The sequence below is a fragment of the Myripristis murdjan genome, chromosome 5 (assembly GCF_902150065.1).
Source record: "Myripristis murdjan chromosome 5, fMyrMur1.1, whole genome shotgun sequence".
Taxonomy (NCBI): domain Eukaryota; kingdom Metazoa; phylum Chordata; class Actinopteri; order Holocentriformes; family Holocentridae; genus Myripristis; species Myripristis murdjan.
Genome location: NC_043984.1, coordinates 37,418,532 through 37,434,590, shown reverse-complemented (window position 1 = coordinate 37,434,590; position 16,059 = coordinate 37,418,532). Strand labels below are relative to the sequence as shown.

Below are 16,059 nucleotides of genomic sequence, written 5' to 3'. Positions count from 1 at the left end.
AAATGCATTATGAAAATAATACAGTAATGTGTTGAACCTGGTGTTTTTACCTTGAACCTTGATGTTGAAATGAAAATGTACTTTTGAATCATTAAGTATTTTTAAAAGAAATTACTCTAACTCAAGTAAAATATTGACTGAGCAACTTCCACTGGCAGTGCAGTAATATTTAACCAGGAGGATCTACACTTTAACTCAAGACATGTGTGTGTATGTGTGTGTGTGTGTGTGTGTGTGTGTGTGTGTGTGTGTGTGTGTGTGTGTGTGTGTGTGTGATGTGAGCCATGGTGCATCAGTCTGAGCAGCACAGGATCAGATTTATCTGTCAGTCAGTGTGAATCTAAACTTCAGACTCAGGTGTGTGAAGAACTTGTGAGTGCAGGTGCACGTGGAAATGTTCTCAGGTGTTTTGGTGCAAAACATCAAACAGCATCACAGTTTGTGGAAAACAGCACAGACCCAGATGTGTTTTGGTTGAACAGCTGGATTACAGAGCAGGGAGCAGTCATTTCTCTGTCTGCTGTCTCTTTTCTTGATCTCCTCTCTACTTGCTCTGCTATATAATCTCATGTCATCATATTCCATCAGGCTCACAGTCTGACAGCTGTCTTACTTTGTGTCTGAAGCTCCAGGTCCATTACTGAAGTTTAGAGGTCGTCCTTTAGACCAGTCACTCTTCATGGACAGACAGCTGGACACTGCAGACTCTGCTCTGTGGCAGGAACCTCTGGAAACACAAATGTTTGAAACATGTTATTAGTTCTTGTAAATCAGGGCTCCAGACTAACTTTTCCACTGGCAGCACTGGTGCTCCCAGCTTTCCCAGTCGCTCCCAGCAGCTCATGATTTGGTCTCAGCCTTTTTTTGTGAGGGGGGGTCCAGCTAAAAGAGCAGATGTGACTCATGATCTGAAGCATCAGTTTCAGTGTCACATCTACTTTCTCCATGCACCACAAACAGATTTCACAAGAAAACAGTGAACACACACTGCACTCTAACAGCTGTCTTACTTTGTGTCTGAAGGTCCAGGTTCAGCACTGAAGAATGGAGGTGCTCCTTTAGACCAGTCGCTCTTCATGGACAGACAGCTGGACACTGCAGACTCTGCTCTGCCCTCCTCTTCCTCCTCACAGTCACTCATCTTCTGATTTAAGTCAGTCTAAGAGGTGCAAACACACACACACACACACACACACACACACACACACACACACACACACACACACACACACACACACTGCCAGATTACTCACCAGGTCTAAGAAATCTTGTCATATCACACCAATACTTGCTGCCCTACATTGGTTACCTGTTACTTTCAGGATCCAGTACAAGTTATTACTGTTCACTTTTAAAGCTATCCACGGCTCTGCTCCCAGCTACATCTGTGACCTCATCCACCATCACACCCCCAGTCGCTCTCTGCGGTCAACTGACCAGGGGCTCCTGGCAGTGCCCCGCACTAAATTAAAAACTAAAGGTGATTGGGCCTCGCTTCCTCAGGCTCTGAGAGCTGCCCAGTCCGTGGATAGCTTTAGAAAGCAGCTAAAAACCCATATGTTCCAGCAAGCCTTCTTAACGTAGGCCTGAGGTTACGCCCTCTCCGGGGCTCTTTTTATTTTTTTATTTGTACAGCTGTATGGTCTTCTTATTTATTGCTGGTGAAAAATGCACTTGCACCCTATGTCGGACTGCCTCTGTCACAAAGCTATGGCTTTATTACTGATGTTGTTTTGTTGTTGTGTTGGTGATGATGTCAATTTTGATTATGTTGTTGACAGTCACCTGACTGTTCTGTTTTATCTGTTTTACTGTAAAGCACTCTGTGTATTAGTACTGTGAAGAGCGCTATACAAATAAAATTTTGCTTACTTACTTATTTACACCAAAGGGATGATATATGGGTTGATGCACATAAATAATGTGTGTTTCAACATATTTTTGAAGAAACATCACAGTTATTTTGTTGCTATTTTATATTAAGTGTATATTTATAATAATTTTGTTGTTGTTTTTTTCTTCTTCATTTCAAATACTGTTATTTTGCAAATGCATGTTTTATTTTTTAATTTTAATTTAATTTTTTTGGTCATTTTTTACACTGATCTCATTTTTTTTTATTAACGTCTTGCTAATTATTTGTTGTATTTTTTGTTTTGCTGATTTCTCATTATTTCCCCATGTCTCAGAAAATAATAAAGTGAATTTACGCAGGTGACAGAGGGTTAATAATACACACACTGAAACACACACACACACACACTGAGACAAACACACACACACACACACACACACACACATACACACACACACAGTTGCACATGTTGCTCTTCACTCCTCCTGACTCACTTTGCTGACTTGTGAATGTCGTCTTTTTTACTGAATATATTTTACACTCACAGAAAAATAAAGACATCAAAAAAGAATGATCTAAAATCTCAGTGTCTGAATATTTTCCCAGAGCAACAGCAGTTATCCCTACATTAACCATATTGAGGTATTTGGTCAAAATATTTCACAATATTTGATTTAGTCTCTATCACCCAGCCCGAACCTTCCAGTGAAATTTGACATTTTGATTTGAAGTTGTCATGGCGACCAGTTTCATGCATGCAGCGTTGGTCTTTGTAAAGGAGCCGGGAACCGCTGATGATCTGCACAAATAAATGCAGATTCACAAATAATTTGTGAAGCACAAATTCCCTTTAGGAATGCACAAATGAAAGAGTGTGAATGCAGCAAAGCTCATGGACATGTTTCCCTGTTTCTGTCCAATCCAGAGGCTGCGTTCCAGACGCTGCGCTCACCAGCAAATCCTGGTGTCGTCATGAAACCTGCAAATCTTTCTTTCAGTAGTTTTGGTGGCGCACCGTGTTCCCTTCATGTCTTTTTCTTGTTGTTGTTCTCAGAGAACAGAGCCTCAGCAGAAAAACACAAACTCCTTTCCATCAAAGCTTCAAAGCAGATGATGCTTTCTTGTTAAGGAGCCACAGGTTTGGCCCTTATTCTCTTTTCTGTGTTGAGGGACCAGAGGCCTGTTCTCACCCTGACCAACAGGAAACACTTGGCTTCCTGTTCAGGCTGGAAAAAGAAAAAGCCACAGGCCTGTTCAGGGCCCTAGGAACACAGGGGGCTGTGCTCACTTTGAAAACTATTAATAGATTTGCATTTTTTTATTAATTCATTTATTCTGTTGTCCATTTTCCAGTGTCGGGTTTCATACATACAGATCAGTCTGTATTTCCTGTGGAATAAACGGAATTAAACGGCTTTAAAAACGTGCTGTCTGACGTATTGAACTGGTTAACATTTGTTTTTACCGCCTGATGAGATTTTTTTTCATCACCACAAAGAAAATGATCACTGCTTTACTTTTTAATTTTATTTCTAACAGATGAACTCAACAGTGAAAAATTCAGCTTGAAAATGGCGTCAGACAGAAGTAGCGACTCACAGCAGAAGCGGAAGTTGGTCTCATTATGACGAGTTTTTCTTTCTTTCTTTCTTTCTTTCTTTCTTTCTTTCTTTCTTTCTTTCTTTCTTTCTTCTTGGCCTTGAACTCAAAGATAAACAGAAATCCTCTCCTGCCGTCTGAACGTGTGCAGCTCTTCTACATCATGACAGTGGGACAGTCCAACATTAATGATGATGATGAGCCTCCTGGTCGCGGCTCGTCCGAACCTTCAACCGAAGTTTTACCTTTACCTGTGCTGCGTTCACGTCCTCATCGGGCTCATGGGAGAATTCAGCAGCTCCCACCTGCACCCCTGCGCTTTGGCACTCTGGACGTCATGAGATTATAATCTGATGCCGTGAAGGCTTTGGCCAGTAAACTCACACTGCTCCCTGTTTCATTTAAACCCCGCAGAGGAAAACAAAGCATCTGGGGACAAAATCTCCTCAGACGTGACTTTTACTTTGAAATGTTCCGCAGTGGCCCGCTGAGGTTTTAACAGAGCAGGTTGGTTTTCATTCACAGAAAACTCCGTGCCGTGAGCTGACACTTTGAAACGTCACTTCGTGTTAAATCCCGACTTTATTGGACGATTTGGTGAGGCGTTCACGTGCACTTCCTGCCGGGAAGCTGAACTGTCTGATAATCCCGACACCACCCGAACACGGCACGACTCAGATGACGTCACATGCTCACCTCTGATTTTCTGTGTGTGTGTGTGTGTGTGTGTGTGTGTGTGTGTGTGTGTGTGTGTGTTCAGATGTTTGTTTGTTTGTTTTCCTCTTCGTTCTCAGTTGGTTCTTGTTTTGCTGAAAAGGCTCTGAGCCGCTCCTCTGTCATCAGTGGCGCTTTGTCTCCATCTAGTGGTGGAAACACGGAACGACACGCTGACTCCCTCCTGCCTGTTACACACTAGAGGGATTACAGTTTTTCTCAATTGCTTAGACACAATACCTGGAACAACTCACCATTTTCTCAAATCTTCACACACAATTCTAAAAACTCACACCCAACGGGACAAACATCCAACTTCTGGGTCCCAATTAGTTTTTACCCTCAGACAACACACACAAGCTGTCAAAACACACACTACATGAGTGTTTGTTACACACTGGAGGGATTCATTCAAAACGCTGCCACCAAAATGTCCACAATAGGTTTTATTCACAGTATTTCCATATTCAGCACATATTCAGGTTCAGCATCAGCATGATGTTGTCTCAGGTCAGGGTCAGGCCATAGTATTTCATCATTATCACACATTATGTCTGCTCTTGCCAGGCAGCGTAGGAAATATCCCCTTGTGGAGCCAGTATGGCATGGCGGTGGAGGATGCCACGATGGCTAACAGCTGCACACATGGTGATGCTGCCCCCCCCCCCTCTGGCCTGGAACTCGTGTGATTGCTCAGTGTCCAATGATGTCACGGCCCCCTTTTGCTCCTTTTTGTCAGATTGAAGCCTGCTTCATCGATAAAGATGTACTCATGAGGGTCAGCCATGGCATCCATCTCAAAGCTTCTCTACAGGAGTCAAAAACACACATTTTACTTCAAACACAGTACTGTGTGTACTGGACTGAAAGATGGGCCTTTACTCTACATACTAGAACATTTCTGTGTTGTATAGCAATAACCTGCACATGTTGGAATCGTTGCTCCTTAACCCTGTCAGAGTTCCTCTCAAAAGGCACACGGTGAAGTTGCTTCATTCTCCTCCTCTTCCTCTTTTTGGCATGGTTGTGATCCACTGTTCCAAAGCACATGAAGAAGCCTCCAGGCCTCCAGGCCCTATTTACTGACCCACAGTTCTGATTGGTGTGTTAACAATTTTTAGGCTGAGTGTTTGCACTTGGAGAAAGGTGTGGTCTCTGAGTTTAGGTCATGATAACTTGAGTTAATTATATTGACAGCGTGTGTTTGCTGAATGAACACACAGTGCAGTCAATGATTTATGTGGCCACTTTTGTGTAAGGTTTTGCAGAAAGAGTTTTGGATATTGAAACATGTGGAAACAGGTGAATTGTGTTTATGGTTATGGGAAATGTGTGTGTGCTTCTGGGAATGACAAAAAGGTTTGAGTTTTTGTGCCACAGGAACCAGTTTTTGTGTTTTAGCAATTGAGAAAAACTGTATTAGGCTGACACAGGAGTGTAATTATGTACACACACACACACACACACACACACACACACACACACACCTAAAACTGCGTTAACTCTAGACCAGTCTGATGTTGTATGTGTTTGTGTGAATCTCCGTCTGGCTGTGAAATAAAGTGAAGAAAGTGCTGAGGTGTCGACCCTAACCCTAACCCTAACCCTAACCCTAACCCTAACCTGCAGGGAGTTTCATCAGATGAGTTAGTCAGACGTGTTCTGCAGCATGTGGGAGAGCTGCAGGGACGGCAGCAGGAGTGTGGGCCTTTCCAGCGATGCCACTCACCAAGAAACATCAGCTTGTGTTTTGGCACAGAGACAGAAGAGGAAGAGTCGCTCCTGATGCCTTCAGAGCACGAGCACAGAAAAGTGAGGATGTTCACTAGTCTGGGGTTTTCAGCACATCGAGTTAGAAACTTAGACGACTTTAATTTGATGGAGCCAGGCTAATGGCTCCCATTGACTTCAAGTGTTTATGCTAAGCTAATGGGAATTGCTACCCACAGGAACTGAACCACTGGGAAAAGGAGATTTTGCCCAAAACACTGCTGTATTCCTTATTCCTTTTTTTATTTGTTTATTGCCTGTTCTTACTTATTGCCTGTTCTCTTCTTGAAAATAATGTGCACATGCTTTGAGTCTAAATTTCTGTTTTTGTTTGTGTATTTAAAGTGGAGTGGCGTGCAGAGCTCCTACTGGACGTTTGGATCCACACAGAAACAGCACGACTCCAGAGAGCGAGCACAGCATATACCTTTAATCCTATGGACTGACACCAGGCGGGCGAGTCAGCTGCTCTCACTGTTGCTCTCTCTCTCTCTCTCTCTCTCTCCCTCCCTCTCTCTCTCTCTCTCTCTCTTTGCCTTGTCACCACCAATCAGCATAATCCAGCCTTTCCACCTTAACTCCTCACAGGTCAGAGCAGGGAGTCAGGCAGTAACAGGTGGCCCTGAAGGGTCCGCTCCTCTGCCTGTCCTCATGTAGGTCGGCCCGCACACACACACACACACACACACACACACACGGCCAGCTCTCCCACACTCTCCACGCTCCATTAAGCCGAGCATGCAGCACGGTGGCCTTCTCCTGGTGAGGCTGTGGTGATGTTTTCGGCGAGCTGAGCTGCACCGCCGCTCTGTTTGGAGGCTGCTGACCCCGGAGGCTGTCAGGGTGCCAGGCGGGGGAGGGGGACGAGGAGGAGGAGGCGGAGGAGGAGGAGGAGGGGGTACAATGGGAGAGGGGAGAGAGCAGGCAGGGGAGGCTCCGGGCCGAGCCTAACCCCGGAGCAGACTGCTGGGAGAAAACCAAGAGCTAGAGCCTAAAGGAGAGAAGGAAAAGGAAAAGGAAAAGGAAAAGGAAAAGTCTTGGCACCTGCTTCATCTGACCAGACAAACACAAACCTGACAAGCTTGAAGGATGGGAGCATCTTATGGAAAGAAGGTAAACCCACTCACTGTTTTGCTGCTTGTCTCTCACGTCTGTGTTGGTTTACTTTCTGGGGACCGAACACACCGATCAGCAGTCAGACTGGGAGGGAGCTGCTGCCCAACTTCAAAGGCAGCCTAAAACAAGTCAAAAGGATGTTTTTTTCCCCCTCAGAGATTAGAAACTACATACGTAACTCAGGAGATATGATAACACACACCAGGTCCAATCAGCAGACAAAACAATGCACATGCAGGTAAAGCACACACAAGACACCTGAGTGAATTACTTTGGAAAGGTTTCAGTTTCTTGAGGTTGTAATATCTGAACAAAGAGGTGGTGACCTGCTGGCTGTTAGCTGTGCATGTGTGCTTTTTGAATTTGCAAAATACTGCTGCTAATTTTGCTTTCAGTGTTTTGTGTCAGTCCCCGGGGAGTACAGTAGATACAGCAGATGCGGTCCTTTAAGAATCAGGGAAATCCTTCCATCTGGTGTTTTTTTTTAACCGCTTGCAGAGTAGCTGGAGTTCACTGGAGTTTGCTCGTGGCTGTGAGGAGCAGCTCGCTGTTTCCACTCCACTCTCTCAGCCTTTACATTCTGTCAAGATTAAGACAGCACTGACTTTTATCAGACAGTCTGTTCTCAGGGGAAAACCTCATCGTTTTAGAGGCAAAGACGAGCATTCCTCAAATTCCAAGTGAGTTTCTGTTTAACTAGAGAAAGTTGGAAAGTGCCCGTGTCGGCCATCGAGACGTTGCGACATCATATTCAATCAGTTCTGGGCCGGGGATTCACAAATATTTGAGCTATGGGGCGCGACACACCTGTTATGTGGGGTGTGTGTGTGTGTCTGTCTAAGAATCATGTACTAATGCTGTTCATGCTAAGGTATTAATTCATGTTATTTAAGGGTTATTGTAGATATTATTAATATTAGTAAACGCCATAATAATCAGTAACTATCAGTTAATTAACCATTACAGCATTAACTAACGTTAACTAATGTTAATTGTTGTACTCTTATTGTGAAGTGTCACCAGCTGTTGTCATGACTGGAAGTTGTGTGTAAGTGCTGCTGAAGAAACACAATCCCCATGCTCCTGATGGGGGCGCTCTAATTAAAGGTCAAAGTTTGGAAATTTGACAAGTTGTAACTGGTACACTGCCATAAATCCTAAATGACTGACAGTTTGCACCAACATCACCAAACTTGGAGGGTATTTTGGATTGAGCTGCTTCCCCTGAGATGCTGCTTGTGGGTTCATGATGTTTGTTTTATTTTAGGAGTTGCTCTGCTCAGAAAGTGAATGGAGAGATGCAGATAGAGAACAGTTTGTTGTATTTGTCCTTGTTCCATCAGGTTCCTGCCTCTCAGGTTCCTGTGTGGAAGCTTCCTGCTGACGCCACCTGCTGGCTCTGCTTTCCAACTCACAGAGGAAAATGACAGATAGATAGATAGATAGATAGATAGATAGATAGATAGATAGATTTACTTTAGTGATCCCAAACTGGGAAATTCCCACATTACAGCAGCATCAATAAAAACATAAAATAAAATTAAGAAGTATATACAATAGAGACTAAATATACTAAATATAAACAATAAAGACATGAAGGACTAAGTATATACAATAAACTGACCTAATATGAGATGTGAAATGTGAAATATACCGATGGTAATAATAAATATGAAATATTAAATAAGAAACGTCCCCAGAAAATGGGAACCAGGACGTGTTGTTTTTCTGTCGTGCTGCTCCTGTGTGTCTGTACTGGTTTCTGTACTGGTTTCTTCTGTACTGGTTTCTGTACTGGTTTCTGTTCTGGTTTCTGTACTGGTTTCTGTTCTGGTTTCTGTACTGGTTTCTGTACTGGTTTCTGTTCTGGTTTCTGTACTGGTTTCTGTACTGGTTTCTGTTCTGGTTTCTGTACTGGTTTCTGTTCTGGTTTCTGTACTGGTTTCTGTACTGGTTTCTGTTCTGGTTTCTGTACTGGTTTCTGTACTGGTTTCTGTTCTGGTTTCTGTTCTGGTTTCTGTACTGGTTTCTGAGTGTGACACTGGGAGCAGCTGTGCTGTGGACGTGAATGGAGAGACTCAGATCCACAGTTACAGATGAACAACTAATGAGGAGATTTCACCTACATAATCTGTACTGTCTGTCCTCCTGTGTGTGTGTGTGTGTGTGTGTGTGTGTGTGTGTGTGTGTGTGTGTGTGTGTGTGATGCAGAGCCAGGCGGAGCGCGAGCAGCTCCCGGTGCGTCCCGGGACCCTGGCCAAACTCCAGGCCCACATCGAGGCCGTCATCCTGGCCTTACCCGAGGACCTGCAGGGCATCCTCCACAAGCCCTCCACTCCCTGACCTTTGACCTGTGACCTCCAGGCTCCTCCCCCCTGACTCTACACCCCCTGGACAGTGTGTTTTAATGAGCCTGGCTCCCGGGCGGAGAGACTACACGTGCACCGTCCGGCTCCGGGAGGAAGTTTACGGGACGTCTGCGTCGGCCCGGGCCGGAGAGCACGCCGTGCATTTTAATGTTTGTTTTTAGGATTTTGAAGTTTGATTATTTTGTGTTGAACAGAGAACGCACTGCTCAGGCTGACAGCGAGGAAGCAAGAGCAGGATGACGACCCCGTGATGACCTTTGGCCCCCAGTGTTGACCTTTTTTTTTTTTTTTACTTTTTAACTTTTTAACTTTGAGTGTGGACTCGACCGTCGACCGCTGCATCAGGAACTGTTTTCATCTGTTTTTTTGTTTTTTAATTTTAATTTTATCAAGTGCACTTCATTCCTACAAGGACCTACATGCTCCTCCGTCACACACACACACACACACACACACACACACACACACACACACACGCACACACACACGCACACACACACACACACACACACTTTATGCAAACAGACTGAGCTGAGCAGAGCCAAGTAGTGCTTTATAATTTACTTTTACAAGAATACTGACCATTTACTGCGCACACACACACACACACACGCACACACACACACACACAACACACACACACACACACACACACACACACACACACACACACACACACACACACACACAGACAGCATTAAGCACCAGCTACCCTATAACAGCTTTTTCAGTCAGTTCTTAAAGTGTGTGTGTGTGTGTGTGTGTGTGTGTGTGTGTGTGTGTGTGTGTGGGGCCGTCGGCTCGGACGCTGTGGAACAGGTGCACTCAGGAGCCAATCAGATGCCTGCGTCCAGGTCAGGTGATCTTCCTGTAGCCTATCACAGTGGCAGTAAACAGAGAATAAGTTCAAAGTTCAAAACTTGAACGTGCAAAAAAAAAAAAAAGTTCTGGCAGCTTGTGGTTATTATGGGATGTGTTCCTGCTGGAGCTCAAACTGAACTCCCACTCGTCTCCTGTCAAATGAAAACCTCCTGACTCCAGGCGTGGTGATTTTCATGCTTTTATTTTGAAGCTGAAATCCGTAAATTCCCACTTTTTTCCTGCTTTTCCTCCTGAAAACAGCAGCAGGTCATTTGACTCTCTGGAAAAACATCCCCTTTCATCAGGTTACGTGACTGTCAATCATGAACTGTAACGATGTAATTAAGCAATAATATCACATGCTGCTAGCACATCAGGCTGGACAGTTATTATTATTTTCAGTGTAAGCTGGTATGCTAACTAGCTAGCAGCACTCAGCTATCCAGCTCACGTTCTTCCTGCCTGGTTCAAATTTCCAACATATTCAGAAAAATAAAACAATGATTCATTACTGGAGAAAAAAATGTCCCAGGTGCTGTCTTGGTTTTAAAGTTTTGGGTTAAATCCCCTTTTTCCCGACTTCCCGACAGACTGGGACCAGATGTTGGACACCGTAGACTCCCATAGACTTCAAGTCTTTATGCTAAGCTAACAGGAAATGCTAACCACAGCAGCTGAACCACTGGACGTCCAGAGGTGGACATGGTGTCCAACATCTGGCCTCAGTCTGTCGGGAAGTCGGGGAAAAGGGGATTTTGCCCAAAACGTTGGATCTTCTGTTGGAGTTTACAGGAGTTCAGGAGCCTCTGTGCCCGTTTGCCGGGAAGTTTTTAGAAAAGCTGGTGGATGGAAGCTAAAATACTTTGGCACTAAAGTTAAAAAAATCATGGAGGTTTTCATTTGATAACACTGACATGAAGAGTTCATGTGGGAATCATCACTTACTCATTCTTGAGGAAAAATAAGAAAACAAAAGCATGAAGTTCACCATTCATTCATTCATTCATTCACTCATTCATTCATTCAGTCTGGAGGATCCAGAATGCAAAAACTGTCCTGTGTATCTCAGCAGGGTCTGAGGCCGCCTGCTGTCCCGTCCCGGGGAGCTGAGCTCAGTTTGTTGTGAGGAGCATCGCTCTGTCCTGAGTTAGTCCAGTCATTTTAGGCCAAAATTGGGGTCAACCTGGGACAAACTGCAAGAGAAGCAAACTCAACTGATTTTCACTAATAAGGAATATAAGGAATAAATGCCAAAACCGATATTTAAACAGCGAATTAAAAGGTTACTATATAACAGTGAAGTAAAAGGTTACTATATACATAGTAACCTTTTAATTAATTTAATTTAATAACCATTTATTCCAATTAGCGCATGGAATGGAATTATTCCAATTCCATTTATTCTAATTAGTGCATATCAAATCAGATAATGTGTGATATGCATGTGTAAACAGAACAATTCAAAGAACTTGTAATTGACTTTTTTTCTTGTCTTTGTGTGTGTAATCAACTTGTGAATTTTTATAGTGATATCTGAAAGTAAAATGTGTGTTTAAAACAGTGTTTTTTGGTATTATATGGTCATATAGAGGTGATTTTCAAAACTTTCCACCAATGGGATTCCTTGGGAATTTTTTTCCCCTCACTCAGGACAAACTGAGGATAAATCAGTTGAGTTTGCTTCTCTTGCAATTTGTCCTAGGTTTTTTCATGAAATGACTGGACTAAGTGGTGGCTCTCTGATTGTAGAAGGAAACCTTCACTGTACTTCACAATATCACAGAGAGGGGATTTACACTTATTTTACTGATCATGTGATCACGTTCCCACTTAAAGGAACATGTCAGTATTTTGGGTTAAATCCCCTTTTCCCAACTTCCCCAGACTGAGACCAGATGTTGGACACCTCTGGACGTCCAGGGGTGAAAATGGTGTCCAACATCTGGTCTCAGTCTGAGGAAGTCCCAGACGGAGGTTTTGCCCAAAACATCGGAGTATCCCTTTAAGAGCAGGACATTCTTGGCCCCGCCTCTCTGTGTGTCCTTTAAATGTCCAGTGAAGGCAGCTACATGTGAAGAACCTGACCAGCAGCTTCCACTGGTTTTCCCAGCCGACCTCTCCGAGCAGAGGCAGAGCTTTGAGGTGAAGGTTGTTCCCCTGGTGGCAGACACAGAGGTGCAGTCCACAGCTGCAGGTGAGGCAGCGTCTGTGTGACGGCAGGTGGAGGCAGAACATAGACCCGCGTCGTGGTTTGGGTTCGCTTTTTTTGAACGGCTCCAAACGACGCTGGTGCCTTTTCTAACGACACTAGAACAAAACCAGAGCAGAACCAAAGAGCAGAGGACCTCTGTTCCTCCTGTCCCACCTGAGCTCGTCTGAATCTTCACGGCCAAGACCGGAAAGACCACAGAACCAGAGCGGAGTAGAACCGTCATCGCTCCGGGTGCACAACAACATGCTGATCGTAGTTTAACCCAGCTGCTCAGCATCGTCACAAACGCCTTTTACTGGACAGAGCTCCTTAAATACGACACACAGGCAGAACCAGGCTAACGACTCCCATAGGCTTCAAGTCTTTATGCTAAGCTAACAGGAAATGCTACCCATAGGAGGTGAACCAAGAAGCTAGCCCGTTACCACGGCAACAATACACATAAAAAATGGCCACCACTCCGACCGTCCTGGCGTGTTGATTTGAACGGGACAGACGGTTGTGCTCCATTGGAGTTCAGTGGTAAAGGCTGTCCCACTGCTTTGAACGGGACAGGCTGAGGTGCAGACGGCTCACTGAAGCACTAAATTTACTCAGATTACTCTGCTGAATAACCACTACTGATGAACATGTAACCACGGCGACCGTCCTGCCCACTGCTGGGAAGACTGTTGCCCTCTGACAAAAAAAAAAAAAAAAAAAAAAAAAGAGAGACAGACGGTCCGTTTGGATTATTTTTTGATTATTTTTTTGATCATTGATCGCTGACGTGTCTGACAGAATTGGAGAATGACGATAATGACAGCAATAACAAATGAATGTTCTCATCCAGAAGTGTACTTATTGCTGTGGCTGCAGTGTTTTCACACACACACACACACACACACACACACACACTGCACCGGCAGCACGTCTGAAGACTTCACATGGATTTAGCCGGGGCTCAAACACATGGATTCAGTTTGTTTTTCTTTTCTTTCCCTGTTAAAGTCGTCATGTGACACGTGTGTGACAACAGCTTTGGAAATTGCCTTTTTTTTTTTGTGGGATGGAATAATTGTTTTTTAAAAAAAAAAAAAAAAACTGTAACATGTGCTGGTTGTAAAAAACCTTTGACATCTGGTTGTTGCGCAACCATGTTAAGTTTTATATTTGTACAAAAAAAAAAAAAAAAGACTTATTTTAACAACTTTGAATTTTATACAGAGGGCTATTCTCATATTCCACTCTGCCAGAGAATTAACAGTTTTGTACATAATACTGTAAAATGAAATTGTGGCCCAGATATAAGGATGTACAATAATTATTTTGTTATTGCAGTAGATGTTTTACTAAATACAGAGATATTGTTGAAGACTGCTCCGTATGATTCACATCTCATTCCTGCTTTAATCTGCTCAGAGGAGACGCCTCCACAGTTTGAAATCCTACTTTGACATTTGTGACACTTTAAAAAAAAAAAAATCTCATTTGTTCTTCATGGAGCTGAAAAGCAGCTGGCTCGCACTGTTAGCATTCCCCCCCAAACCATCAGCGTCCAGTCGGCGCCACCTGCTGCTGTCAGCGAGGAGCTGCAGCGTGGAGACTGATGCTCACAGCTGCTGAGCCACTAGAGGGCGCAGCAGCCACCTGCTGACCCAAACCTGAAGCCACAGACGTTCAAACCACAGACACAGAAGGAAAGCTCGATACGTCAAACCACTTACCAACACTATGACATGTTGTTATGATACAGAATTTCTGATTAAATAAAAAATCTAAAATTGTGTACAAAATAGGCTACTTTTTTTTTTACCCAGATAAGAGTCAAATATACTTGATACTTCATTATATTAACAATCAAATCTTTCAAACTAAAATCTTATCATCCAGATATATAGCTTATATTAAAAATATAATTAGTTTACAGCATTTAATTATATCATTTACTTACTTTCTGTATATATAAACGCAAACACAGTGGTGGAAGCAGTCAGCTGTTTTATTTCAATGTACAAAACCCCCCCCCCCAAAAAAACGTATGAATTCTTGACCAAAAGGATCATTGTTAACCAAAAATGTCCATTTTTTTTTCTTTTTTTTCAGAACCTTTCGTTTCAAGGAAGAGTTATAATAAATGGCTTCAGTATTTTGAGTATCAGTTTCTTCTGAAACAAATATTAAAATAAATATCTCACAAAGGAGAGAGGATAAAATTCAATAAAATAATGAATATAATTTTTCAAAAATAGTAAAAAATGGAACAGGAAATATTTTAATAATGAATATTGAAGCTGATAGTGTCTTTTCAGGGTGCACTGTTCTGATTGGATAAGAGATCTGTATCCAATCAGAACACGTACCCCAAAAATACACTTTATCAGCTTCAGCTTGAATTTGATCTTGTATTACATTGACATTGATTTAGTTGCCTGGTTTCAGTATTCCTCCGGTGTGTACAGCCACACGCTGCTCAGTGTGCTGGCAGGACTGAAGAGGTTTCCCACTGCTGGAAAAGATATACTTTACAAATTTCAAAATTATTTTCCTTTGATCTGACAGCGCAAAAAACTTGTGTAGATGTCTGCCGTGTTTACAAAAAAAAAAAAAAAAAAAAAAACACTCGAAAATTGGAGGGAAATTGAGCAAGTAAGGAGCACAAACCTGTAACCCTGTTCACCTGCAGGGGGTGGAGTCAGGAATCTGCCGCCACGAGCCGAGCTGTGCTTCAGACTGTCAAGGTGAGCTCTTCTTATTGAAAACAACGCTGCACACACACACACACACACACACACACACACACACACACACACACACACAGTCCACATGGGTTTGAGCTGGCAGCGCCCCCTGCTGTTGAACTGTGTTGAAGCCATAATAACCACTACATGACAGCGTGTTGGAGCGCTGTGCCGCCCTGCAGGACGACAGGCTGACGAGTGCTGCTGACAGGCCGCAGGTTTCTGAGCTGCAGAGGGAGGACGGCCACGTGGCCACGCCCACCGCCGCCGCCGCCGCCTCAGCTCAGGCTCTGCTGATGCGGCCTTCCTCGCCTCCCTGGGTTTGGCTCAGCGGACGCTCACAGCTGACCTTTCATGTGTTTTCATGTCATTAAACAGCTTCAGCAGCAGCTGTTTCCTCTGCTCGTCACTCATTTGTTGTTTTCATTCAAACTGGGAGCTTTTACGTTTCGTGAAGCAGGACCAAGCCAATGGCCTTATTTTTGATGTTTTTTTTTTTTTTTAAATCATAATAATTATTATTTTTAGCTGCACCATGTTTCATATTCACACACATCAAAGTTTCCCATTCAGTGAAGCCGTGCAAATCCTTCACACTGTCTGTTTTCTGAGTCACAGCTCCTCAAAGTTCATACGGGTCGCTCCAAATTTCCTGCTTTTTTTATTCATGTTTTTTTTTTTTTTTTTCTGGTGTTTTTGAGCCTCATAACTTCATTCCTAACAGAGGAAGCCACATGAGATGTTCAGGGCTGAAAAACAAACGTGAGCTCTGTTCAAAACTGCAGCTTTCTGACTTTGAGTGTCAGTATGTTGGAAAAATGAAAGTTTGAGCAGTAAAACTGG

At 43.4% G+C, this 16,059-nt stretch overlaps 1 protein-coding gene across 1 annotated transcript in view; it reads right to left on the bottom strand.

Annotated features, from left to right (window-relative positions):
* LOC115359332 (NACHT, LRR and PYD domains-containing protein 14-like) overlaps positions 1-16,059 on the bottom strand; it is a gene marked incomplete at its 3' end in the record, with an annotated part of 845,616 nt that overhangs the window by 73,535 nt on the left and 756,022 nt on the right. Inside the window, exon 5 of the mRNA XM_030051738.1 lies at positions 614-727. Coding sequence (XP_029907598.1) covers positions 614-727 — 114 coding nt within the window. The remainder of the gene's footprint in view (positions 1-613; positions 728-16,059) is intronic.